This window comes from Populus trichocarpa, chromosome 1 (genome assembly GCF_000002775.5).
Source record: "Populus trichocarpa isolate Nisqually-1 chromosome 1, P.trichocarpa_v4.1, whole genome shotgun sequence".
NCBI lineage: Eukaryota > Viridiplantae > Streptophyta > Magnoliopsida > Malpighiales > Salicaceae > Populus > Populus trichocarpa.
In genome coordinates this window covers 45,624,869-45,650,385 of record NC_037285.2, presented here as the reverse complement: position 1 = coordinate 45,650,385, position 25,517 = coordinate 45,624,869, and the positions used below count along the sequence as shown (strand labels likewise).

The window sequence follows — 25,517 nt, the reverse complement described above, 5'->3', positions numbered from 1 at the left end:
TTTCTGAAAAAATGAGGATTTCCTAGAAAGTCTACCACTTAATGTACGTGTCCAAACTCTCATGCAAGTGCAGAAAGAAAGAAAAACAAAGAAAAAGAAGAAAAAAAAAATTAGAGAAACAAATAAAAGTGAAAAGAAAATAAAATATATAATTTATTCAATAACTTACCTCCCCGGCAACGGCGCCAAAAACTTGACACGATCAAATAGTTGATGTCTTATTCCAAGTGCAGGAGTGTCAAAGTAATACATAACCCGGCAAGACCGGGGTCGAACCATAGAGAGGTGAACTATATAAATTATAAATAATAATAATGATATTGATGTTGAAGAGAACTCTGAGATGTGATAATGATGAAAATATTAAACAATGATAAAAACAATTATCAATGTTAGAGGATCCACTGATGGTATTTTAAATAAATATAATATAAACTCTTTTTATTACTCAATTGGAAACCACACATAAAGAAGGTTCCAATCGGATGATTTATCGTTAATGGCTCATTACAAAGTGTTAACATGATCATATTAATTATCTTATTTAAGTAACATCAATACTTTTAAATATTATCAGGTATTCATGATGCTAACTTATGTTAACAACAAATCAAGTTCCTCTCATAACAACGATGTTGGCCGAAGACTATGAATGATCAAGCATTTGATGTATCAAGTGTTATACAACATAAATCTAGATAGTCATTTAACAAGCAAGATATTAATAATTAGTAAGATAAAAAGATAAGACATGTTAATAGCAAACTTTCTTGGATATAAACATTAAAGTCCATGTTGAGTTTATATTATACATATTCTAACACCATTAGAGAAACCTTTTTACCTTGACATAATAAACTTAGCTAAATATAATGAAGAAGAACATAAATAAACTAGATAAGAACATAGTTATGATGAAAAGCATAAACAAGAGATTAATGAAAGCAAAACTTAAGCATTATAAAAATATAAAGAAAGAAAACAAGAACATGATCTTGATCTGAAAACCAAGATGACTAAATACATGGCAAATACCTTCTTTTATAGGCTAAAATTCAGAACTACTGATTGGTTGACAAAGAAAATAGTTGGTGGCCAATCATTGACTTAATGGCTGGTTTTTGACATTGTTGGTTGGTTATTGATATTGTTGGTTGGCCAAAACATCATTGCTAATATCAGAATTGGAGCCCATTTTACTCATGAAAGTTGTGGGCAATTGTCTCAGCTTTCTAACAAAAGTTATGGCCTTAAAAAAAACACTTTAAAATTCATAATCAATCAAAAACAAAAAATCTTTTAAAGCTCAATTCTATTTGTTTAGATGTTTTCGAGGTAAGAAAACACTTAATCTTAACTCCGTTCATTATATGAAATCATTTGACACAAAAATTAATCATTTTACTAGTTGTAATCGTTCCTAATAACAACTCTCTTTCTAAGTTGAAATCTAGTAATCTTATCTTTCTCATCCACTAAAAAAGAGGAAAATAAAATATGCTATCAAAATGTAATGTTTAAAATTTATAAGGACCGATTACCTAAGAGCTTAAAAAAAATAAGGGACTAAAATGAACTTTTCAACAAATTGCAGAGCCGTTACCTATGTTACCCTTGTTTTTCACTTAAGCCCTCTTTCTTTTAATTCAACCCTCACCCCAAAAAAATATGCAATTGGCCTTCAATTTGAGCTAAAAAGAGCTTAATTCTATAAAATAAAAATTTAAGGATCAAATTGAAACTTTTCAAAAATATTACTACTGAAATCTACCATGAAATGTGAGAGGGTGAACATTAAATTGGCTACAGTAAAAACATTAACGTAATTTGAATTTTAATTTTTCATAATATTTTACATGTATGAGGTATAATATGTTGACGCATTTCTATTAGACAATGCCAATTAGATCAACTTAACTGAAGAGGTGCAATGTTCATGTAGCTCATATCATCATATCATATCCCAAATGCTTGGTTGCTTAATTATCAAAATAATTCTGGTTATTAAAATGATTGGTGCCGCAACCTCCAAGAAGTCGTAGCAACAAAACACTTTTAAAATAGTATTTAAAATAGTATTGCTACTTTCTTAAGCCTTTTGACTAGAATAGGCATGCAGCTGACTCGATTGAGCAACCCACCTACCATTCAACGCAAATCAAATGTTATATATCCTGCAGCCATTAGAGAGAGACGCATGGACATTGTTTTAACATTTGGGATTTTCTTGGTTTGACTGTGTTTCATTGGCTGTTATGGTAAGTAACCCACTATTGTCTCAAGTCACCATCATACCCATTGTACCAAACCATTGCTGAAGCATTTTTGGTTTATTAGACTTGATCTTTGCCTCAATCAAATATTTTGAGAGTGAACAGAGAGAGATTGGCTGTTTTAGTCATAGCTGCATCATTCAAAAACACAAGGAATATCAGCAAAGCCAAGGCCTCACAAATTATTGGCTTCTATGGACAATATTTAAGAATATGGTTAAATTGTGACACGTAGGTGTTAAAACACTGTTATTGAAATAACACATGCAGCATGAGGTAACTAAGAGGAGAGATGGAATTGAAATAACACATGAAGCATGAAGTGTCTAAGAGACATGGTGGTAATGCACAAACACCAAGAAATTTCAGAAGAAAAGGTTTTTGGAGGTGTGAATAAAAGATACGGCATCACCATTTACACACATGCCAAGTTGCCAGTCAAACTCGAGAGGAAAGCTTATTTTTCCCTTTGGTTTGAGATCAAAGAGCACAATGGAGTAGAAAGGAAAACTATTTCTACTCTACTATAATTGGCAGTGAAGGTAACCACTTAAGCAGTTTCATAATTCTCCTTTGTTTCCCATGCTGTTCCAAGCCCCAAACAGAGCTCCAACGTTTGGTGGTAATGCTTAGGAAATGTAGTTATTTCTACTCTCCTATATGCTCATTCGGTACCATGGAAAGTACAAATAAAGCTTGAGGATAAAAAATCCATACTTCCTTTGTGATATAGTTGTATGAATCACATGCTACATTTAGATGAGTACAAACCAAAAGGTACACCAACTAAAACTTGACAAACCTCTTCGCATCCAGATTCCATCATCACTTGAATAGATCTGGTAACAAGTTCAGTAGCTGCAGTATGGAGAGAATTTCACTGGAAATTACAACGTACCCATACACAATACAATTAACAAGAAAAACACGATATATCAACACAAAGCCAAAAACTATCAAAGCCCACATCCAATCCTTTGTAAATGCCATCCCAAGTGTAGGAAAACAAAGAATGGACCTTGAGTTCAAATCAAATGCAGCCAGTTTATACACATAATCATTCCAAACATCCATATTTCTACCATTAATGTTAACAATGCATGTCCAATGTCTTGAAAACCCTCACCCCCTTTCCTTTCTTGTTTCCAATAAATATATAGTACATTAAAAACCAATCCAAGATTCACATATATAATCCAACACAACCTAAAACTGTGCACAAAATCCCAAAATGAAAAAAAAAAGAAGCCATTACCAATGCCTCTTCCTCGATAAGGTTTGATGACAACTAACATAGCAATGTAACCTCTAAAAGTTGAATTCCGATGATCCCCCATCTTACAAACAACAGTCCCTACACATTTGCCTTCGTGAAACGCCTGAAATTGAAAACCCACCAACAAAAACACAGTTACAACACCAAAAAAAAATCCCAACAACATAAAAGAAGAAAAGAATCACACCTACCAAGAAAGAAAGTTGTGGCCAAAGATAAACAAAGTAACGGTAGGTAAAGATGGAGTAAGGCTCACTAAGTTCTTGATCGACAAGATTCATGATTAATGGTAGGTGATGCTCACCACCATAGCTAACGTATTCAATCTCTGATGCATCGAATTCTTCTTTTTTCTCTCTTTCTTGAACTGCGTCCATTGTTGTTATTCTGTTTCTTGACGACTATAACCGAAGGGTTCTACTTCTTGTTTGAAAATGTAGCAGCTTCCTTATAAAAAGATTCCCTTCGGCCCTTTCTACTTCTTTAGCTGGACTCCATTGGCATTGGGTATTGCTTTGTGTTGGGCTTACGAGCATTATCCATTTCTGGATTTCGTGCTAGTTTATCAACAGGCCCATAATAATAATAATAATATTACTAATAATTTTTTTTTTTTTATATTCTAGATTTGCATTTCTTCCTAGTAAAAGTTCAAGTTATTATATCTATTAATATTTAAAGTATAGAAGAGAAATAGATATATAAAAAAAAGAAAAGAAATTCAATTCTATAAAAAATGATAATATTATTTTAAAAAATTCCCTCTTTCATATTTATCTATTATTCTTATATTTTTTATGTGGTAAATATTATGATTATAAATTCAACATCATATAATTTCTTATTTAAGACTCAAAATAAATTTAGTCTCAGATAATAAAACTGGTTTGAAATAAATTAATATTGAAACCTGCAAAATAAATATATAAACTAACCAAAGCAATTAGATAAAATCACATGAATATGCTGCACCAAAAAAAGGCACTATTAGTTCCACCAAGCAAGACCTGCTATTGATTTTTATAATAATTCAGTTTAATCTTTACACTATAAATTTGGACTAGGACCAAATAAGACTAGGACCGGCGACCCAGAAATCAAAAGTGAGAAAGGTGGATTTTTTAGTGGAATTTGTGATTTGGGCTAAACAATGTTTTTTTTTAATGCTCTTCAATTTTTTATTTAATTGTTTCACATTGTGTTTATTGGAATCAATCTTTATAACTTGTTCTTTCTTGCTTTTTCACGAGACTATTATATTCTTGACAAAACTTCTTGTCATTAAATTGATTTTTAATTTTATTGGAATTTATGTGATTTTATTATTTTCACAATATTAAAAGTTAAGGAACCAAAATGGAAGAAGAATAAAAGAGTCTTGGTTTTTTTGTTAAATTTTGCCTTTTGGTTTTGTCAAAGTTACTTTTTGATCCTTCTAATTTGGGGATTGGAAGTTATGGTCTAATAATTCTTTTTTCATCTTGATTTCTGGTTTAATAGATGAGAGAAAAAGAAACATTAAAAAATAATGATAAAATAAAAAAAGTTTTTGATTGCCAAGATTATGACCACGAAAAAATCATTCTTTTGAAAAAATCATTCCACGACATCGTGGCGGCTCTAAAAAATATTTACATGGAAAGAACAGATATCTGGCATCTTGTTCTTTAAGGGGAAAAGGTCTTGTTTGAGGAGTCGCCACCTAGTATTATGGTCACTAGGAACCCTAACTGATCAACAGAGATTCTATGGCTCGGGATTGGTTACGTAAAAAGGAAGATATTATCACCCCTTAAACGTTCTGCCTGAGACAGACTGCATTGCTGGTTTTGTCTTAAATTGCTAAATGTTTATTAGTTTATGCTATGATGATTTGTTTATAATATTCCTGACTCTGGCGCCAGTGAATATTCAACTACGAATAATTCCAACTCTGGCGTTGGTAAATATTACGTAGCTATAAGTTTGTTTCGCTTTCCTCTTTGTTTCGTTTGCTTCTCTCTCTCTCTCTCTCCTGTTGGTTCACTCTCTCCTCCCAATTCTCCTGTTCTTGCGTCTTGTTGTGTTCCCGGTGTTACTTCCTCTCTAGAAGCAGAGAAATGGAAACGTGATGGAGGACTGGCTGCTTTCTTCCTCCGCTGCTCGTGGTCTCTCTCCGTGGCCTCCTCTGTTTCTTTGAGAAGAAACAGAGGAACGAAAGTTTTTTTTCTTCTTCTGTTCTCCCCCCCTCGGTTCTGTCCCTCTCTCTACTGTATTTTTTTTTTTTGTGGCCTTTCGTTCTCTGGCTTTTATAGCCAGAGAACAATGCCGTTTCATCCATTGATTGCAGGTGTAATGGTGGTGGCGGGCGGCTGAACCGTTGAGGAAGACGAACAGTGTCGGCACCGTTTTTGTGTTTAATGGTTGTTTTCATTTTGGCCCTTGAAGTTTTAAAAGTTTTGTAATTAAGCCCTTCGTTTAAACTGTAATTGGCCCCTGCATTTGTGCGCCATTTCCAATGTAGTCCTTGGATTTTAATTTTGCAATTTGGACCCTCAATTAATCCCAAACTTTGTTATTTCTTCAATTAAGTCCCTGATTTCATTAATTTAATTAAATCCAAGTCCAATTAAGTCTCAAAACTTATCAATTATCCAATTAAACCCTTGATTTGATTAATTAAATTAATTTCAAGCTTAATTAAGTCTCAAAACTTATCAATTCACCAATTAAACCCTTAATTGAATTAATTAGATTAATTTAATTAAATCTCAAAACTTCCAATCATGTTGCCCTTAACCCAAATTTTAATTCATTCTTCATTTATTTCATTTTACTTGCTTTTCATCATAATTATTTTTTCATCATCATTTTTTTTATATCCTTTTCAGTAAATGAAATAATAATAATAATTAAAATAAAGGGTCAAAATTTGGGTTATGACAACAAAGATGAGGTCCTTGATATCTTTCTGAAATGGAAGAAAAATGGTGGAGAATCAAACTAGAAAGAGAATTAAGACTCTTCAATCAGATAATGGTGGTAAGTACACATCAGATCCTTTCTTTGAAGTTTGCTAAAATGAAAGGATAAAACGACATTTTACTATTTGAAAAAACACACAGAATGGAGTAGCAGAACGTATGAACCGTATATTGGTGGAGAAAGTTTGATGTATGCTATAACATTCGAGACTAAACAAAGCATTATGGGGTGAGGCATTAAGTTATGCTCGTCATATTGTTAATTGGTTGCCTTCAACAACATTAAATAGAAAAACTCCCTTAGAGGTATGGTCAAGCTCTCCTGCAAATGATTATGACTATATGCGTGTATTTGGATGTTTAACATATTATCATGTTACCGAGTCCAAGCTAGATCCTAGAGCTAGGAAATCTATATTTTTAGGCTTTAATGGAGGAGTAAAGGGTTATAGACTCTTGTGTTCTGAATTAATTAAAGTGATTTTGAGTAGAGATGTTACTTTTGACGAGTTTAGCATGCTACAACAAGAGAGGTCGCAAGAAAAGGTGAAACAACCAAGTGATGCATAACATGTGGAGTTTGAGACTTCAACCATTCCTATAAAGACTATTCAGACAATTCATGTTGAAGAAGATTCAGATGAAAGTTCAAATGAAGAGGATGTTATAACTCCAACAACCACATAACAACAAGAATTCATTGTAATAAGTAAGCTGAAAAGGGTTATCAAGAAACCTTTTCGGTATTGTAACATGGTGGCTTATGCATTTCCAATAATTGATGATGGAATCCCCTACACCTACAAAGAATCTGTTGAGAGTATAGAAAGTGTAAAATAGAAAGAGACAATAGATGAAGAGATGAAATCTCTCCACAAAAATCAGACTTGGGATTTGGTATAACTCCCTAAAGGAAAGAAGACAATTGGTTGCAAGTGGGTCTATGCCAAGAAGGAAGGTAATCTTGGAAAAGATAGCATCCAATTCAAGGCAAGATTAGTAGCAAATGGCTACTCTCAAAAATAGGGGATAAATTATAATGAGGTATTCTCTCTGGTTGTTAAGCATTCATCAATTCATATTCTGCTAGCCTTGATTGCACATTTTGATCTTAAGTTAGCCCAACTTGATGTGAAAACTAGATTCCTACTTGGAGATTTGGAAGAGGAAATTTATATGTAACAACTAGATGGTTTCAAAGTCACCGAGAAAGAGAATTGAGCGTATAGACTGAAGATATCATTGTATGGATTGAAACAATCTTCTCGCCAGTGGTATAAGCGATTTGATAAGTTCATGATAGAACATGGATACACACAGAGTCAGTTTAACCATTGTGTATATTTTCGCAAGCTTCTTGATGTGTCCTTTATTTATTTGCTCTTATATGTGAATGCTATGTTAATTGGAAATTGATAAATTGAAAGCTCAACCGAGAAATGAATTTGAAATAAAAGATCTTGAAGAAGCTAAAAAGATTATTGGTATAGAGATTTAGAGACACAGAAGGAAAGATATAGTATGTTTGACACAGACCCAATACTTGAAGAAAATTCTATAGAGATTTGGGGTAGATGGTAAGACCAAGCTTGTAAGCACACCTTTAGCTCTTCATTTTAAGCTAAATGCTTCAATGTCTCCACGCATAGAGGATGAGTGCAAGTATATGGCTCAAATTCTGTATGCAAATGTTGTAAGTGCATTAATATATGCAATAGTTTATACGAGACTAGATATTTCATATGCTGTCAATATGGTGAGTGGGTATATGCATGATTCAGAAAAGGGTCACTGACAGGCAGTTAAATGGATTCTATGGTACATTCATGGCACAATTGCTATTGGTTTGAAGTTTGAAAGGGATGATAGCTGTTGTTACTTATTTTTGGACCCCACGTGATGGAGACGTTGTATACCTCTTTTGAACTGAGTGTAGGAATTTAACTCATGTTTGCTGGAAGATTGACAAAAGCAGAAAAAGAAATTTTTTTTTTCAAAACCCTGTTTGAGTTGTTTTCTGCTCTCTTTATCCTTTCCCTTTGCTGCCAAAATCATCAGGTTTCTTAGACTAACTAGGGGTCTTCATAATGCTAAATTCGTTCCTTTTTTTATCTGGTCTTTAAGGTTGAATAAATCCCTCAGAATTTGCATTAAAAAAAAATGGTTCTGCTGCTGTCGCAATTTTTTGTTCCAACTTAGGCTCTGATTCTGACTCGGTTTCGTACGATATCTGACCATCCTAGCTATATTCTGTCACTCATGACATGTTGAAAAATTGACCTACACCTTTATTAGGTCCTAGGGATCATTTTTCTTAGGACAGATTCTCATTCATATCAGGATTCTCGGCATTGTCAGTTTCTAAATTAGACCCGGAGATTCTTTTTGACCAACCAAATTCCTCCCCGATTCTGTTATCCAAAACGATTTTATCTTACTTTGAATCCTTCATCAAAGTTGTAGTCTGAGACATGTAGATGAATATGAGATTTTGAATTGCTTGATTTTGATATCAGAAACTCAAGATATTCCTGTTTGAAATCTAGCATGAAAACATAGAATCCTGCCGCGAGAAGGTTTCCAACCGAGTTTAATTGCAATTCTGTTATTCAAAACGAATTTATCTCACTTTGAATCCTTCATAAAAGTTGTAGTCTGGGACACGTAGATGAATTTGGGCTTTTGAATCGCTTGATTTCAATATCAAAAGCTCAAGATATTCCCATTTGAATATCTAGTGTTGAAAGCAGGGATTCCTGGCCGCGAGAAGGGTTTTTTTTCCAAGTTCGCGGGACTGATTCGAAGGATTTTTTTTGGACCAAGGACTGAATCGAAAAGTGCTAAATTGAGGGATTGAATTGAAGAAGGACATTGAAAGCTAGAGAAGGGGGCTGGATCATCATAAATGACAGGATTTTTACCACACCAAATAAGGAAAATAAGACTTTGCAGCTGCACCCTCCATCTGATTTCTTTCCTTTTTTTCTCTGCTGTTTTCCTTTCTCATCACGCCTGATTTTTGGAGCTGAAGACCACGTTTTTTGTTGCCTCATTTCAAAGGGTGCAGCTGGCCCTATGGAAGGAAAGAAAAGAGTCACACCCTCCTCTAAAACCGGAAAGAAATCAGAAGTAAAACACCGACACAAAATCAGAATATTGCAGTTTCCTTTTTGCGTTTTTTTACTGCAAATCAGTAGGGATTTGCGTCCTAGGATTAATGCATTGAATCCTTCCTAAATAGAGACATAATTAGACTATATAAGCCCTTCTAATGACCTAACGGGAAAAAAAAAAGAGAGAGATGGAGGCAAAACAAGGACAAAGAAAGGAGGCTTTTCTTTGATACTAAAAAACCTTCACTGGAATGTGAAAGAAAGAAAAAGGATACAGAGCAGAGAAGAAGAAAAGTGAAAGACGGTAGAAAAGGAAAAAAAAAGACAGAAAAGAGGAGAAAAACGGGAGAGACAGAGAAGACCAAAACAGAGAGAGGAGAAAGGAAAGAGAAGGAGTCTTTCTGTGGTCACCAGAGGCGAGAATGCAGAAGCTTTGCCTATCGGCTGGTACGTCATCTTTGGCATTCAGAACAAGCAGGATTTGCAGGTATAAGTTTTAGTTTCTCCTTCCTTGCAATATTTCAAAGCTGGTGTCTGCTGATTGTTCTTTCAAAAAACTTGTTTCTGCTCTTGTCTGGGACGTACGTTTTTTTCTGTTTTGGCAACAAGTTGTACGCTTGCTCATTTGTTTTTTCATACATGTTGAGTTTAGATAGTTTGTCTATATTAGAGTTATGCGTCTCTTCCTCCTCCCTTTTTTTTGTAAGAGACTGTGAGGCTTAAAGGCCTTCACCACCTCTAGTCCCCTTTGTCCGGTACCTCTCGGTCTTATAATGCTGCATAAGAGAAATTATGTTTCTAAACAAAGCTTTGGCCAAAGGAGAAAGTAAATAACGCAAGAGAATGTTCCATGGAGAAAGTAAAAGGCATGAGAAGAGTCCCTTTACAGTCAAGGTAGTCTTTTGGCAGACTTTTGGTTCACGTTTTCATTTCTGTTATTTTCTTTTGAAAACAAGAGAGAGATGGCCTTTGGTTTGTGTTGTTAGTTTTTAATTGTTTAAGATAAGGGTGCTGCTCAAGTCTTTTCTTTATGCATGAAACAAGCGCGGCAGTATTAAAAGATTGAAAAAAGGAATTGGTGAGTTATGGTTCCTGTTATGGTTTCGGTCTCCGAATCTTAGTCTTCTGGTGCATAAGGATTTTTTTTATAGGATTTGGGTTTAAGTACCGACTGAATCTTATGTGAGTAAAATTTAGCTTTGGAAAATTATTTTTATACATATCAGTGTTTTGAGTTTTTTTTTACAAATTTTGGAATGGATGTGTATGGTTTTTTACCGACTGACTCTCATGTTTTTCGTGTTTTTTTTTTACAAAAAAAATGTTTTTTTGTGTGTTGCATACGGCCAATACCCTAACATGTTTTTAACGTTTTTTTTTTCATATAAAAAAATATATTAGAAGCTTTCAAAAATGTGTTTTCGCATGGATTTCTTAAACACAACAAAATTATTTTCTTGCATTTCTGGATTTTACAACATGTTTGTAAAACTCCAAAGGGTATTGGCCAATATTCCAAAAATATAAAAAATCTTATTTTGGAGGAAATTCATCTATTATTCACCGTTAATGTTTGGATAAAGAAATCCCAAAGGGATGAATAGCCAAAATGTTTAATGGGAATAACTTGTTATTATTCACTGTTAATATTTGGATAAAGAAACCCTAAGTGGTAAATGTCCAAAATAATTTTCTAGGGATAATAAGTCATCACACGTCCTTGAAAGAAGCTTTGATTATAATCGAGGACATTTCAATTTTTTTTTATACTCCACGGTTTACGAGTCGTAATAGTATAAAACATTAAGGCAAAAATAGGCTTTTAAAGCACCCTGGATTTCTAAATTTTTGTCCCTCCTCCTTGCGATTTACGAGTCGCAAACTCTTGAAATACTAAGGGAAAAATGAGCTTTTAAAGCACATGGAATCTCCTTGGATTTCTATCTTAATAAATTTAGTTTGAATCAAACCTAGAAAAACTGATGGGATTAGAAAACACAAACATCATAGCAATTATAAAGCAAACCAAACACCAAGCATCTTACCTTAGGTAGGGCGTACTAGGGGTGCTAATACCTTCCCTTTACGCAACCAGTCCCTTACCTTAGAATCTCTGAAAAACTAGTTAGGGTTCCTAGTGACCAAAATACTAGGTGGTGACTCCTTTTACACAAAATCAGAAAACGACCCCGAAACCAATCGAGGGATCGCCTCGACGCCGCGCTCCGCTGCGAGGGTGCGACAATAGCCTCGTATAAAATTTAGTTGGTTATGTGGACTCAGACTATGCTGGTGACTTAGACAAGTGTCGTTCCACAATAGGCTATGTGTTTACACTTACTAAACGACCTGTAAGTTGGAGGTCAATGCTATAATCAACAATAGCGTTATCAACAACTAAGATAGAGTACATGGTAGTAATACAAGCCTCCAAGGAAGCTATTTGGTTACATGGGTTAATTGCAGACTTGAGAATTGTTCAAGAGCACGTGGATGTCCATTGTAATAGTCAAAGTGCAATTTGTCTTGCAAAGAACTAGTTTCATCATTCTCGCACCAAACACATTGATGTTCGATTTCATTTTGTTCAAGAAATTATGGATGAAGGGGATATTCTGTCACAGAAGATTGGTATTGCAGATAATCCAGCTGACATGCTCATAGAATATGTCTCAAGGATCAAGTTCCAATATTGTTTGGACTTTGTCAACATCTTTTGGTGTTGAGCACCTTCAGGGTGCAGCGCCATATAGCTCATTAGAGGCAATATTGATTAATCACTATGATTGATGGAAAAATCTCGCCAAGTTGGAGATTTGTAGCAAATTTATATAAACATTTTTCAACCACCAACACTTATGATAGATGCACTAAAGTCATTTGCAACATTTATTATGATAGTTAACGGTTGTTTGGTATTTATGGGTTGCTGGAATTGGCATTAATGAGGTTGTCAAGGCTTCCATTTCTCTTATAAAAGGAGGGAAAAAAAAGCAAAAAAAGATAGGAAGACAATGTAATGTGAGAGTGAGAAAAGGCAGATTTAGAGAAACATTGAGTATAAAAGTGAAATACTATGTTTTTTGGAATTATACTGAGGTTGAGTAGAGTGTTTGTAACATTCCTCCAATAATATACAACTTGCTGCCTCCATGGACGTACCCATTTTGGGGAACCACGTAAATCTACTTGTTTGTGTTTTTTTGTGTTTCCTTTCGATCTAGTATGCACAACACGCAAAAGTAAACATTAGTTTTCTTGGGACGCGTTTGTTATTGATTCAAGAAAGTAAAAAGAAAGTCATATTAGGCTTGTGTTCATCATGTTTGTATGACCATGTGTGAAGTAGCTAAGAAAACAAACATCTTATAAAAGGCTTTTGTTAGTACATGACTTTTCGGTTAGAAAATGAGAAAAAGATTAGTGAAGGAAATTTTAGATGTAAAGTTTCTAGCAAAAGACTAGGTGGCACCAAAAATAACAGTAATAAAATAATAATTGTTTGTTGTTGGGACGACAACAACAACAACAACAACAACAACAACAATATTGTCTTGCCTCACACAAATGAGGGGTTAATCTTGACTTCATCTTGCATGGGAATAAATAATTTCGTGTTTCTATTCAACAAGAATTCAATTACTCTTTTTTGGGACAAAAAAATTCTTCATTGTAAGACAAAACCAACTATATATTTATTAATTAAGTTTATATATTGATATTGTTTTCTCTATGTTTTGCAAACAAAATAATTGATCAATTCTATTTCTATTTGATTTGATGAAGGTCAAACACTTTTTCATGGAAAAAGGTATTAGAAATTCATTTTCAAAGGCAAAACTAGAATTGTTGTGTCTGGTTTCAAATAAACAAACCTTAGTTGCAGGGTCTTTTAGATCTTTCAAGAACAAGTTTTTTCAACTTTTTTTATATCAAAAATTTCCAATCATAAATCAAAATATTTATGCACATATCTAATTAAATAAATTGATATTTGATTAAAAAATAACTAAAATTAAGATATTTAACCTCGCAATATGAGCATGCCCTTAGTTGTGTCCATCAACTTTATTTCTCAGAATAATCTTGGGTCTAACAGCCTTGCGAGAGGGCTCGACTTACGTCCAAGAGATGTAACCTATAAGAAAAACAAATGTTGCAAGTTAAATATATTTATAAATAACAAGAAATTAATTAATTCTAGATGTCACTAAAATTAATCTTACCATCCGCTTTCATGTGCAACGAACGGAAAAGAGCTTCTGGTGTGCATGGTAACCAAACTGTGAATTTTCCGGTTCTGGTTCTCGACACCGGACTGTGAGCGACGTGTGAACCACTTAGACGTCATGTGTTGGATATATGATGCCCATATATCCTCTAGGATGTAAGGCAGTCTAGAATCCCTCCAAACCGTCACGTCATTCTAGCCTGGTAGAGCATTATCTTTGGCATATTGTTTTTTGCTTTTTTCTGCGCTTCATACCAAAAGTGACGCAACCTACATCCATGAACGAATTTTATATGATTTGATGACAAATTAGATTTTAAAAAAATATCATATTGTTTTCAATGTTACCTAGTTGCTGCGTGATTCTCTCACGCCCTCCTCATAACATTGTCTTTTGCGCTATCCCACTCAAATTTGTTCCGTATATAAATAATTTATGAAAAATAAATCAATAATTACAATATAGCATAAAAATAGTTAAAATTTATTACAAACACTAACCTCAAATCTTGTAAACCATGAATCAATATAAGGTTTCAAATCAGGATGTTTGGAAACCTGACCCCATTGAAATAATAGAATCTCCATTGATGATTTAAACGCTGATGTTATTACTCGGGTGGCCTCAATGTTTGTGAACCTCAAAATCAATAAAATTAATAAAATATTAATTAGTTGTTCACAAATTACGTTAAAAGAAGAAAAAAACTGAAATAAAAACAAACTTACATTGAAAGGCCGTCCTTCCAGTGTGCCTCGTACTTGTGGGAGAATTGACCCCGTTGTGAAGGGACACCGCTTCTACATTGTGGAACTGCGCTGGAAGAGGTAGCGTCGTGAGTCACCGCAGGTGCCTCTTCTTGGTCGGCTCCTAATGACAGGTCATCATCGCTGCTAGAAGAACTAGCTACGACTATGTGCTCACGACGTGTAGTTGATTTTGTTCTAAGCATCTACACAAATTTGATGAATAATTACATAATCAATTTTTTTTTAAAAAAAAATCAGCAACACCTCCCCTATATCGGAGATTACCCAAATTGTTCAAACCTGCAAATACTAACAAGATATATGCCACAAACCAGTTGATTTTATTTTATTTCTACCAAAAATTTTGGATTATTCAATTTCATCTCATTTTCAACGTGATAATATAATATTTCTAATCATAAAATAAAGAAAAAAAATCCTACATATAAGCAAACATATATACAAATTTAACAGTAAAATATAGAAAAAAATAATTATTTCTATATATTCAACTAACATTTATACAAATTGAACAATAACAATTAAAATTCAACAAAACAATCAAACACTTTATTATGCAATATATACAATAAAATTGACATAAAAAAATTAAATTTAATCATATATATTCAATTAACATTTATATAGCAGATTCAACAATAACAATTAAAATTCAAGAAAACAATCAATCATTATTGCAATAAAAACAATAAAATAGGCAACAATTTTTTTATAAAAATATAGACTTTAGGAATGAAAAATGCTTACCTTAATAATGTGTTTATTTTTAGACTTTATCAATGTACAATACAAAAAAGAACAAAGATATATTGTTAATAAAACGAAGAAAAAGATGAAATATAGCAAATCATTAAGTAAATTGAATCATAATACATACCTTTTAAACTTTGAAGATGAAGATAGAACTAGAGATAGAGATTGAGAGGAAAAAAACAGAGAGATTTGGGATTGAGAAAACGTTGAAGATGAAGGAGAGAAAAAAATGAACTGAAGGGGCTCTCGCTGAGATTATATTACGGATTCACCGACAGACTCACTAATAGAATATTAAATAATATTATTTTAATTAATCCGTTGGTGATTCTCTCGGTAAATTCACACAAAAATTTTAATTTCACTCTACAATTTTCAAAAAACCCTCCAGAATTTTCATAACCCGTCGGTAATTCCCTCGCTAATGTAAAATAGTACACACGATCAGAAATGCATTAATTACATGTGCTTTGAAATTCGTAATCCGTCGATCATTCTATCGGTAAAATGCAATTGATTCAGAGAACTTTAATTGACATCACCGACATGGGAGGTGAACAGTTCTTATCGCCTCTAGAAAACACCGACGGACCAAAAACTGTCAGTGTTTTCATCTGTGATGTGCACACAGGTTGTTTCTGTTTTCATAGTTATCCTCTTTGCAAATACTTAAATTGAAGTTGTATACCCAACACAATAACAACAGTTCACAAATGAATTATGAAATAAATATTTCTGCATCCATAAATATTACATTATAAAAAATTGCATTACACTTTCGTGTTCTGATAGTTAGTAAGAATCATCTTCTTCTTCTTTTTCAATTGAATTGTCATCAGTTCCACCACAATCTTCAACGTTGATAGCATTGGTATCATCATCTTCATTGATCTGTGCTTGTTTGCTGGAGCTTAGAATAATATTCAACTCCTCAGCGTCAACATCAACAAGACTATTATTGAAGATGCAAAAATTTGAATTTTCTTCTAAGTCAATCAATGGAGCAACTCGATATGGTTCTATCAACTCACTAACTTGAAAGACATCATCTGTCATACTTGTGTCTTCGTTCTCATCCTAAACAACCTCTACATGACCCATGAGTTTTGTTTTTAAAACAGATAACTGATCAACTCTTGAACGATCCTTTCTAAAGGAAGGGGTGTATGTGTAATAAATTTGCTGGTATTGCTTGGCGAAAATAAAGACATTGTTTACATTGCGGAGTCTAGCTTTTGAATTAATTTTGACCAAACCATAGTGGGGATCTACTCTGATTCCTCTGTCAGTGGTGTCATACCAATAACATTTGAATAAAAACACTCTATTATGCTTGCTATGATATTGCAGTTCAATGATCTCTTCTAATTTACCATAATAGTTAACTTCAAACTCACTACTAGTCAATCCTTTAACATAAACACCATTGTTATATATGTCTTTCTTCCATGCCCGTATTTTTTAGTATGAAACACATATCCATTAACAAAATACTTGTTGTAGCACTTCACTTTTCTTTTAGGACTCAGGCTTAGTAAAGACAATGAAGCACTAACATTCCTTCCCATTTGATAAATGTTGTACATCTAGTACAACAATGAACAGTAAACGAGAATTTTGTAACGAAATTAAGTACAATGATACATGATGAGTTTGTCATAGTACTTACATGTGTTCTGAACCACCTGAAAAATTGTTCATCTTGTAATCGAAGGGATTTCGTCAGCTATGAGTTATTAAACAGTAAATATTGTCAACGTTGCCTATGAGGTTTTCAAAAATGTACGAGTTTGTGATATTACAATAGATAAATAGTCCATTTACAACAAAGTTTAAGTAGTATATATACTAACTAAATAAAAGGTCTCAGTTCATTGCAGTTAAATAACACATAATTATGTGCTTGTTTGAATTCTATTTCAGACAAATATCTTCCCCTTACAATATTTTTAGATGTGGGTCATTCAGGATTGGAGAATACTGACAAGTTCTAACTCAAAGGCACTTCACCACCATCAACATGCCGGGGAACGTGGTTGATTTTCATTCTCGGATGAGGCTCGAAATAGTGCAATATAAATGTTGAGATCTCCTCAACAATATAGGCCTCACATATCGAAGCCTCAACATACACCTTGTTCTTAACTTTTTTTTTAATTGAACAAGTACCTGCATCGAATTAAACAAACATTTTCAATTAAGAAAAACAATGAAAATACATTAATACTTACATTGCCTCTATTATATCTAACCTCTCGAATGGATACATCCATCTATATTGGACTGGGCCTCCAACTTTTGCCTTATGTGGTAAATGTATTGGTAGATGCTCAATCGAGTCAAAAAACGATAGAGGGAATATCATCTCAAGTTTGCATGTTGTCTCAATGATATTCGTTTCAAACTTCTCAATGTGATGTGTCTACAACTTGCTGGAGCATATATATCTAAATAAATGATTGATCTCAGAGTTCAGATCTTTTTTTAGGTGTTTTGAAGGTAAAAAAAAAACACATAATCTTAACTCCTCTCATTATATTGAATTAGTTCACACAAAAATCAATGATTTCGGTAGCCAAAATCTTTCTTAAGAACAACTTTCTCTCTCTAAAATAAAATTTAGCGACCCTCTCTCTTCTCCACCCAAAAAAGAACTTGAAAAAGAGAAAAATAAAGTTTGATATCCAAATGCAATGTTGGAAAATTATAGGGACTGGTTAATTAATAGCTTAAAAAGAATGCATTAGTAGTTGTTTTTTAAAATATTTTTTTATTCAGAAATATATTAAAATAATATGAAAATAAAAATATAAAAAAAATCTAATTTTAAAAAAAAATACTAAAAAAAAAGAGCAAAAACAAACGCTCTATTTCACTTCGTATTCGCTGCCGTGATTTCAAGTCTTCCATCGCTGCCTTATTTGCAAGAGCATGAAAATAATTTTTTTATAAAAAACGAGCATGGCCTGCAATCCCATAGAGCAGGTTTTAAGAATATAATACATGTATATGATGGGAGTAGGTTTTAGAAGACAAACAGAGAACGACATTAATGAATTGAAAAAGGCTGTATAACCGTGATTTCAGGCAGCAAACAGCCTCTCTCCCGTGTTTATGACTTTTGATTCTAACAACTACTTTATTATCCTCTTTTTCATACTAATTCTCAAATTTTCTACAAGGCTGGCCCCTACGTGACCTTACTTTCTTCCTTCTTTGTCCCATTCCTTTCTTTGTCCTTCTTTTCTCTCCTTACTTAGTGTGTGAGACAGAGATGGTCATCATAGACAATTACTTTTAATTGCTTGAGTTTGATCCTTTGTTGTGTTCGTTCCAGTAATTCTACTTCTTTGCAAGTCTTTTCCCTTGTTGATCTTTTTTTTTTTAAAAAAAGAAGAAAACTAAAAAGAACTTTGACCGATCATAGCTTAGGTTAATTATATTTGTTGTTGGAAGCGAGCTGGTATCATCCATGGAGGCGTCTAAGTGATTATCCTGAACCTTTCATTCGTTTCTTCCCTTGCTAGGTGAGTACTTGTACACATTATTTTTCTTTATTTCTTTGTCACTGTCTCTATATAACTACGCATAGTATCTTAATTATGTCATCAAAATGCTTAGACCTTGCCTTGTTGCTTTTGAAGCTGGATTCCATACAGAGCTAAAGGCCTTCTCCATTTCATTGAGCAATCAGTACCAGTGCTTTTCGCACATATTCTCTCAAGTTGAGGTAATGAAATTCCTATTCCCATTCTCTCTGCGCCTCTTTTACTTGCAATGACTCTCTCTCACGTACGTTCTGTATCCTTATTTCTCTGATTTTCGCACATAATTAGCTGCTTATTACTTTTTTATTGTTGTGTTTTAATTATATGATTTTACGATGGTAGGAGTTCTTAGTCTGCGTGAACAGCAGAACACCACATGTACAGCAGAAAAAAGGCTGCCCACTTCCTCGAACTTCTTTGTTTTTTTTTTTTTAACACTAAAGAGGAGCCAAGTTTGACTTTCTTTGTTTCTTTCCTTTCTTTTTCTTTCTTTTCTTGGAGGAGAAAGAGGGTTGTGCTGCTCATTTCGTTTCATTTTCCTGGAAACCATACAGAAAATTCTTGGATCTGTTGATTGTTTTCTAGCTAATAGTCTTTTTCTCTCATTCACTCCGTTTCCTTGGTTGCTGACTAGTTGTTTTTGATCAAGTAATAATCTCTTCTTTTGTTCTACTGAAATTCTTGACGTTTTGGTCGGGAATAAGTTTAGCTCCTTTTGCTTGTCTAGAAAATTAAGGGAAAGTAACAGAGACAATTTAGAACCCTTTAAGATTTTTGCCACTATGGTTTAGTCCTTCACTTTCCTGGTGTTATGAGGTTCGGTTAAATGGAAAAAGGGTTGTTTCGGGTGGTTGTTTCGGGTGGTTCGGTTAAATGATTTGTGTGGGCGGTCGCCAAAATTCAGCTGGGAGAAGAAATTGGAAGAGAGAGTGTATATATATATATATATTTTTTTTTTTTGTTCTTTATTTTGCTCAAGAGAAACCAGATGTCTCTTCTGTTTGTACTGCACTATGTTACAAGCGTTTTTTTTCTCCCTAAAAAGACGTTAAATAACTTGAGTTATAATTCTGAACAACTAAATAAAATGATTTTATTTGAATTATATAAAAAAATAAAGCTTGATTTTTTATTTAAAAACTTGTTTTTAACCTTTTTTTTATCCAAAATATTTATAAAATACTATATAAACCTTATTAAACCTATACAGTTAATAAAATAAAGAGCCTCTCTCCCTGTTTTTGTCTGATTTGGACAACTACTCTATTATCATTTTTTTTCGTACTAATTTTCAAGCTAGTTTTTAAAAAATTAATTTGAAATAAAAATAAAATTTAATTTAATTTAATTTTTTTTTAATACTTAAGAACAAACACATTATTTCTCTCCTTATTCGCTACCGTGATTTCAGGTCCTCATTTACTGCATTATTTGTAAGAGCATGAAAAAAAATTTCAAACGAGGCTATCAAAAACTAAAACTTAAAATATAGAAAAAAATACTGTGTTTGAATGAACAATAATCTCACCAATATTTTAATTTTTTTTGTTATTATATTATTAAAGTGTCCAAAGAAATTCCAAATAAAAGAGACAAAAAAAAATCCCAATCAAAGAGATAAAAAAAAAAAACAGAGTATTTTTATCAAAGGCACAAAAAAATCCCAATCCTCATATTCATATTTTTTTCTTTACTCAACCCTTAATGTCTTCTTCCGTTTCTGCCTCCCTCAACCTCTCCTTCTATTTCCTTTAAAAAAGAAAACTAAACGAAATGCATTTTTATCATTCGTTTCTTTCTTTGCTAGGTGAGTGCTTTTACACATTTTTTTTATTTTTTTTAATTTGTTTGTCACTGTCTCTATATGATCTTAATTATGTCATCAAAATGCATTTTTAATGGGAACTACTGCTTTTACTCACAAGAGTCAGTTAGAATCCTTATACCTTGCCTTGTTGCTTTTGAAGCTGGATTCCATACAGAGCTAAAGGTCTTCTCCTCTTCTTCCTCCCGCTATTTCATTGAGCACTCAGTACCAGTGCTTTTCGCACATATTTTCCCAAATTAAGGTAATGGAATTCCTATTCCCATTCTCTCTGCGCCTGTTTTACTTGTATCTGTATCCTTATTTCTTTGATTTTCAGACCTGTGGAAAATGGCTCTCGAAAGTGCTGGTGGATCCATTATAGCTATGCTAGCAGAACTCATGGTTTGTTGAAGGCAGTTCCGTTACATGTTCTGTTTCAACAATTTTGTTGAAGAATTCAATGAACGAAAGCAGAACCTGGTTTCGGCAAAAGAACGTCTGCAAAAAGGTGTTGAAGCTGCTGAAAGGAATGCTGAAGAAACTTACAAAGATGTCAAAAAGTGGCTGGAAGATGCAAACAACGAAATTGAAGGTGCAAAGCCCTTGGAAAATGAAATAGGAAAAAATGGCAAATGCTTTACTTGGTGCCCAAACTGCATGCGACAATTCAAGTTAAGCAAGGCACTGGCCAAGAAGTCGAAGACTTTCAGAAAACTTGGAGAAAGTAGCGAAAAGTTTAAAACAGTGGCCCAAAAAGCTCCTCCTTGTTAAATAATATTTATGTAGTCTTATTTATTAAGGGTAGAATAATACTTTCAGTTTAACCTATATATACTTTGTTTGTATTTAGGTTAAGACTAAGCACTCATAATATACATATTATTCAGAATTCTAGCCTCCTTTTCGTGTTTGAGCTTAATTATTTTAACATGGTATCAGAGCTGGTTTTATGGAACGAGGCTTAATCCCGAACACAGCTTCGCGGATCCAACTTGGTATTTCGTCTTCCCTTCAGCTTCTGCAATTTGGTATTTGCGTTCAGTTTCTGCAAATTTGTTCTGTGTTTTGGAGTAATCGTATAATTTTGAGAAGATATTTGTTTAGTTTCTGCAATCTCTGTTCAATTTCTGCAATTTGGTATTTTGTTTTCCGCTGCTTTTGCATTCTGGTTCTCTGTGATTGTTGATTATGGCTACTGAACGAGATGATTCGCTTCAGTCTGTGAGTGTGAGGTTGGATGGGAAGAACTATTCGTATTGGAGCTATGTAATGAGAAATTTTCTTAAGGGTAAGAAGATGTGGGGATATGTCAGTGGAGCTTATGTGGTACCTAAGAATACTGAAGAAGGAGATACTGCTTCGATAGATGCATGGGAAGCAAACAATGCAAAGATCATTACTTGGATCAACAATTCTGTTGAGCATTCTATAGGTACACAGTTGGCGAAGTATGAGACAGCAAAGGAGGTTTGGGATCATCTGCAAAGGTTATTCACGCAATCAAATTTTGCAAAACAGTATCAGTTAGAGAATGACATACGAGCTCTTCACCAGAAGAATATGAGTATTCAGGAGTTCTATTCTGCCATGACAGATCTTTGGGATCAATTAGCTCTTACAGAATCGGCAGAATTAAAAGCATGTGGTGCTTATATTGAACGTAGAGAGCAGCAACGATTGGTACAGTTTTTAACAGCACTTCGCAATGATTTTGAAGGACTTAGAGGTTCAATTCTGCATCGTTCTCCACTGCCTTCTGTTGACTCTGTTGTCAGTGAGTTATTGGCTGAAGAAATACGTCTTCAGTCTTATTCTGAAAAGGGAATTCTTTCTGCTTCAAATCCTTCTGTACTAGCAGTACCTTCTAAGTCATTCTCTAATCATCAGAATAAGCCTTACACAAGGGTTGGCTTCGATGAGTGCAGTTTCTGTAAGCAGAAAGGTCATTGGAAGGCTCAGTGTCCTAAGTTGAGACAACAGAATCAAGCTTGGAAGTCTGGCAGTCAGTCACAATCTAATGTTCATCGACCACCTCAGGGTTATAAACCACCACACCACAATACTGCAGCAGTAGCTTCACCAGGCTCTATTACCGATCCTAATACTTTGGCTGAACAATTTCAGAAGTTTCTCTCCTTGCAGCCACAAGCAATGTCCGCTTCTTCCATAGGTCAGTTGCCTCATAATTCCTCAGGTATGTCACACTCTGAATGGGTCCTGGATTCTGGTGCTTCCCATCATATGTCTCCAGATTCCTCATCTTTTACCTCTGTGTCCCCTTTGTCCTCCATTCCTGTTATGACTGCTGATGGCACTCCTATGCCCTTAGCAGGTGTTGGTTCTGTTGTCACACCTCACTTGTCTCTCCCTAATGTTTATCTTATTCCAAAACTCAAATTGAATCTTGCGTCTGTTGGTCAAATATGTGATTCTGGTGATTATTTAGTCATGTTTTCTGGTTCTTTTTGTTGTGTACAGGATCTGCAGTCTCAGAAGCTGATTGGGACAGGCCGTAGGGAGAATGGACTATATATTCTGGATGAGTTAAAAGTGCCAGTTGCTGCTGCTGCCGCTGCTACTACTACTGTTGATTTGTCTTCCTTTCGTTTGAGTCTTTCATCTTCTAGTTTTTATTTATGGCATTCCCGTCTAGGTCATGTTTCGTCTTCTCGTTTGAGATTTTTGGCATCCACAGGAGCTTTAGGAAATTTGAAAACTTGTGACATTTCAGATTGTAGTGGATGTAAACTGGCAAAATTTTCTGCTTTACCTTTTAATCGAAGTATTTCTGTTTCATCTTCACCATTTGATTTGATTCATTCTGATGTATGGGGACCTTCTCCTGTTGCCACAAAAGGAGGGTCTCGATATTATGTCTCTTTTATTGATGATCATACTCGTTATTGTTGGGTTTATTTAATGAAACATCGTTCTGAATTCTTTGAGATATATGCAGCTTTTCGAGCTCTTATCAAAACTCAACATTCTGCTGTGATCAAATGTTTTAGGTGTGATTTGGGTGGGGAATACACCTCTAATAAATTTTGTCAAATGCTTGCCTTAGATGGAACCATCCACCAAACTTCATGTACAGATACTCCTGAGCAAAATGGTGTTGCTGAAAGAAAACATAGGCACATTGTCGAAACTGCTCGTTCTCTCTTGTTGTCTGGTTTTGTTCCTAGTGAGTTTTGGGGAGAAGCTGTTCTTACTGCTGTAAGTTTGATTAATACAATTCCATCTTCTCATAGTTCGGGTCTATCTCCTTTCGAAAAGTTATATGGGTATGTCCCTGATTATTCCTCATTTAGAGTCTTTGGTTGTACTTGTTTCGTTCTTCGTCCTCATGTAGAACGCAGTAAGTTATCCTCTCGATCCGCTATTTGTGTCTTTCTGGGTTATGGTGAAGGTAAAAAGGGGTATCGTTGTTTTGATCCAATAACTCAGAAACTTTATGTGTCTCGTCATGTTGTCTTCCTTGAGCATATACCTTTCTTTTCTATTCCATCCACTACTCATAGCCTGACAAAATCTGATCTTATTCATATAGATCCTTTTTCTGAGGATTCTGGTAATGATACCTCTCCCTATGTTCGATCAATTTGTACTCATAACTCTGCAGGTACTGGTACTTTACTCTCTGGCACACCTGAAGCTCCATTCTCATCTACAGCCCCTCAAGCTTCATCTGAGATTGTGGATCCACCTCCACGTCAGTCCATCCGCATTCGTAAGTCCACAAAACTACCAGATTTTGCTTATTCTTGTTATTCTTCATCATTTACTTCCTTTTTAGCTTCTATTCATTGTCTCTTTGAGCCCTCTTCCTATAAAGAGGCAATTCTTGATCCGCTTTGGCAGCAAGCTATGGATGAGGAACTTTCTGCTTTGCATAAGACAGATACTTGGGATCTGGTTCCTCTACCTCCTGGTAAGAGTGTTGTTGGTTGTCGTTGGGTGTATAAGATCAAGACTAATTCTGATGGGTCTATTGAGCGATACAAAGCTAGGCTGGTTGCAAAAGGATACTCTCAACAGTATGGTATGGACTATGAGGAGACATTTGCCCCGGTTGCAAAAATGACTACTATTCGTACTCTTATTGTCGTAGCTTCGATTCGTCAATGGCATATTTATCAGCTTGATGTTAAAAATGCCTTCTTGAATGGAGATCTTCAAGAAGAAGTTTATATGGCACCCCCTCCTGGTATTTCACATGACTCTGGATATGTTTGTAAGCTTAAGAAAGCATTATATGGTCTCAAACAAGCACCCCGTGCTTGGTTTGAGAAATTTTCTATTGTGATCTCGTCTCTTGGCTTTGTTTCTAGCAGTCATGATTCTGCTCTTTTTATTAAGTGCACTGATGCAGGTCGTATCATTCTGTCTTTATATGTTGATGACATGATTATTACTGGTGATGATATTGATGGTATTTCAGTTTTGAAGACAGAGTTGGCTAGACGATTTGAAATGAAGGATTTGGGTTATCTTCGATATTTCCTAGGTATTGAGGTAGCATACTCACCTAGAGGTTACCTTCTTTCTCAGTCGAAATATGTTGCAGATATTCTTGAGCGGGCTAGACTTACTGATAACAAGACTGTAGATACTCCTATTGAGGTTAACGCAAGGTACTCTTCTTCTGATGGTTTACCTTTGATAGACCCTACTTTATACCGCACTATTGTTGGGAGTTTGGTATATCTCACCATTACTCGTCCAGATATTGCATATGCTGTTCATGTTGTTAGTCAGTTTGTTGCTTCTCCTACTACTGTT

At 34.3% G+C, this 25,517-nt stretch overlaps 2 protein-coding genes across 6 annotated transcripts in view; one reads left to right on the top strand and one right to left on the bottom strand.

The window, feature by feature from the left end:
• Nucleotides 1-25,517, top strand: part of LOC18096055 (uncharacterized) — a 691,470-nt gene that overhangs the window by 234,964 nt on the left and 430,989 nt on the right. Inside the window, exons 11-12 of the mRNA XM_052448434.1 lie at nt 18,808-18,907; nt 19,025-19,110. The gene's annotated coding sequence lies outside the window, so the exon portion shown is untranslated. The remainder of the gene's footprint in view (nt 1-18,807; nt 18,908-19,024; nt 19,111-25,517) is intronic.
• LOC7459150 (N-alpha-acetyltransferase MAK3) lies at nt 2,312-3,979 on the bottom strand. Of its 5 annotated transcripts, XM_024611824.2 has the most exons (4): nt 3,741-3,979; nt 3,529-3,652; nt 3,076-3,131; nt 2,312-2,404 (listed from the first exon to the last, which is right to left on the bottom strand). In XM_024611824.2, exons 1-4 carry the CDS (start codon nt 3,924-3,926, stop codon nt 2,399-2,401), a joined length of 372 nt encoding a protein of 123 aa, XP_024467592.2. In that variant the 5' UTR covers nt 3,927-3,979; the 3' UTR covers nt 2,312-2,398. The 5 variants fall into 5 exon arrangements, with proteins under 5 accessions (XP_024467592.2, XP_024467587.2, XP_052304544.1 ...); XM_024611819.2 differs by having other exon boundaries at nt 2,312-3,131; XM_052448584.1 differs by lacking the exon at nt 2,312-2,404 and having other exon boundaries at nt 2,531-3,291.

What these genes read in the sequence shown, in the direction of transcription:
- LOC7459150 (XM_052448571.1), bottom strand. Translation starts at nt 3,926, where the DNA reads ATGGACGCAGTTCAAGAAAGAGAGAAAAAAGAAGAATTCGATGCATCA. An exon ending in GGCCACAACTTTCTTTCTTG is followed by an intron (nt 3,653 to 3,740) that starts GTAGGTGTGATT and finishes TTTCAATTTCAG; the next exon opens with GCGTTTCACGAAGGCAAATG.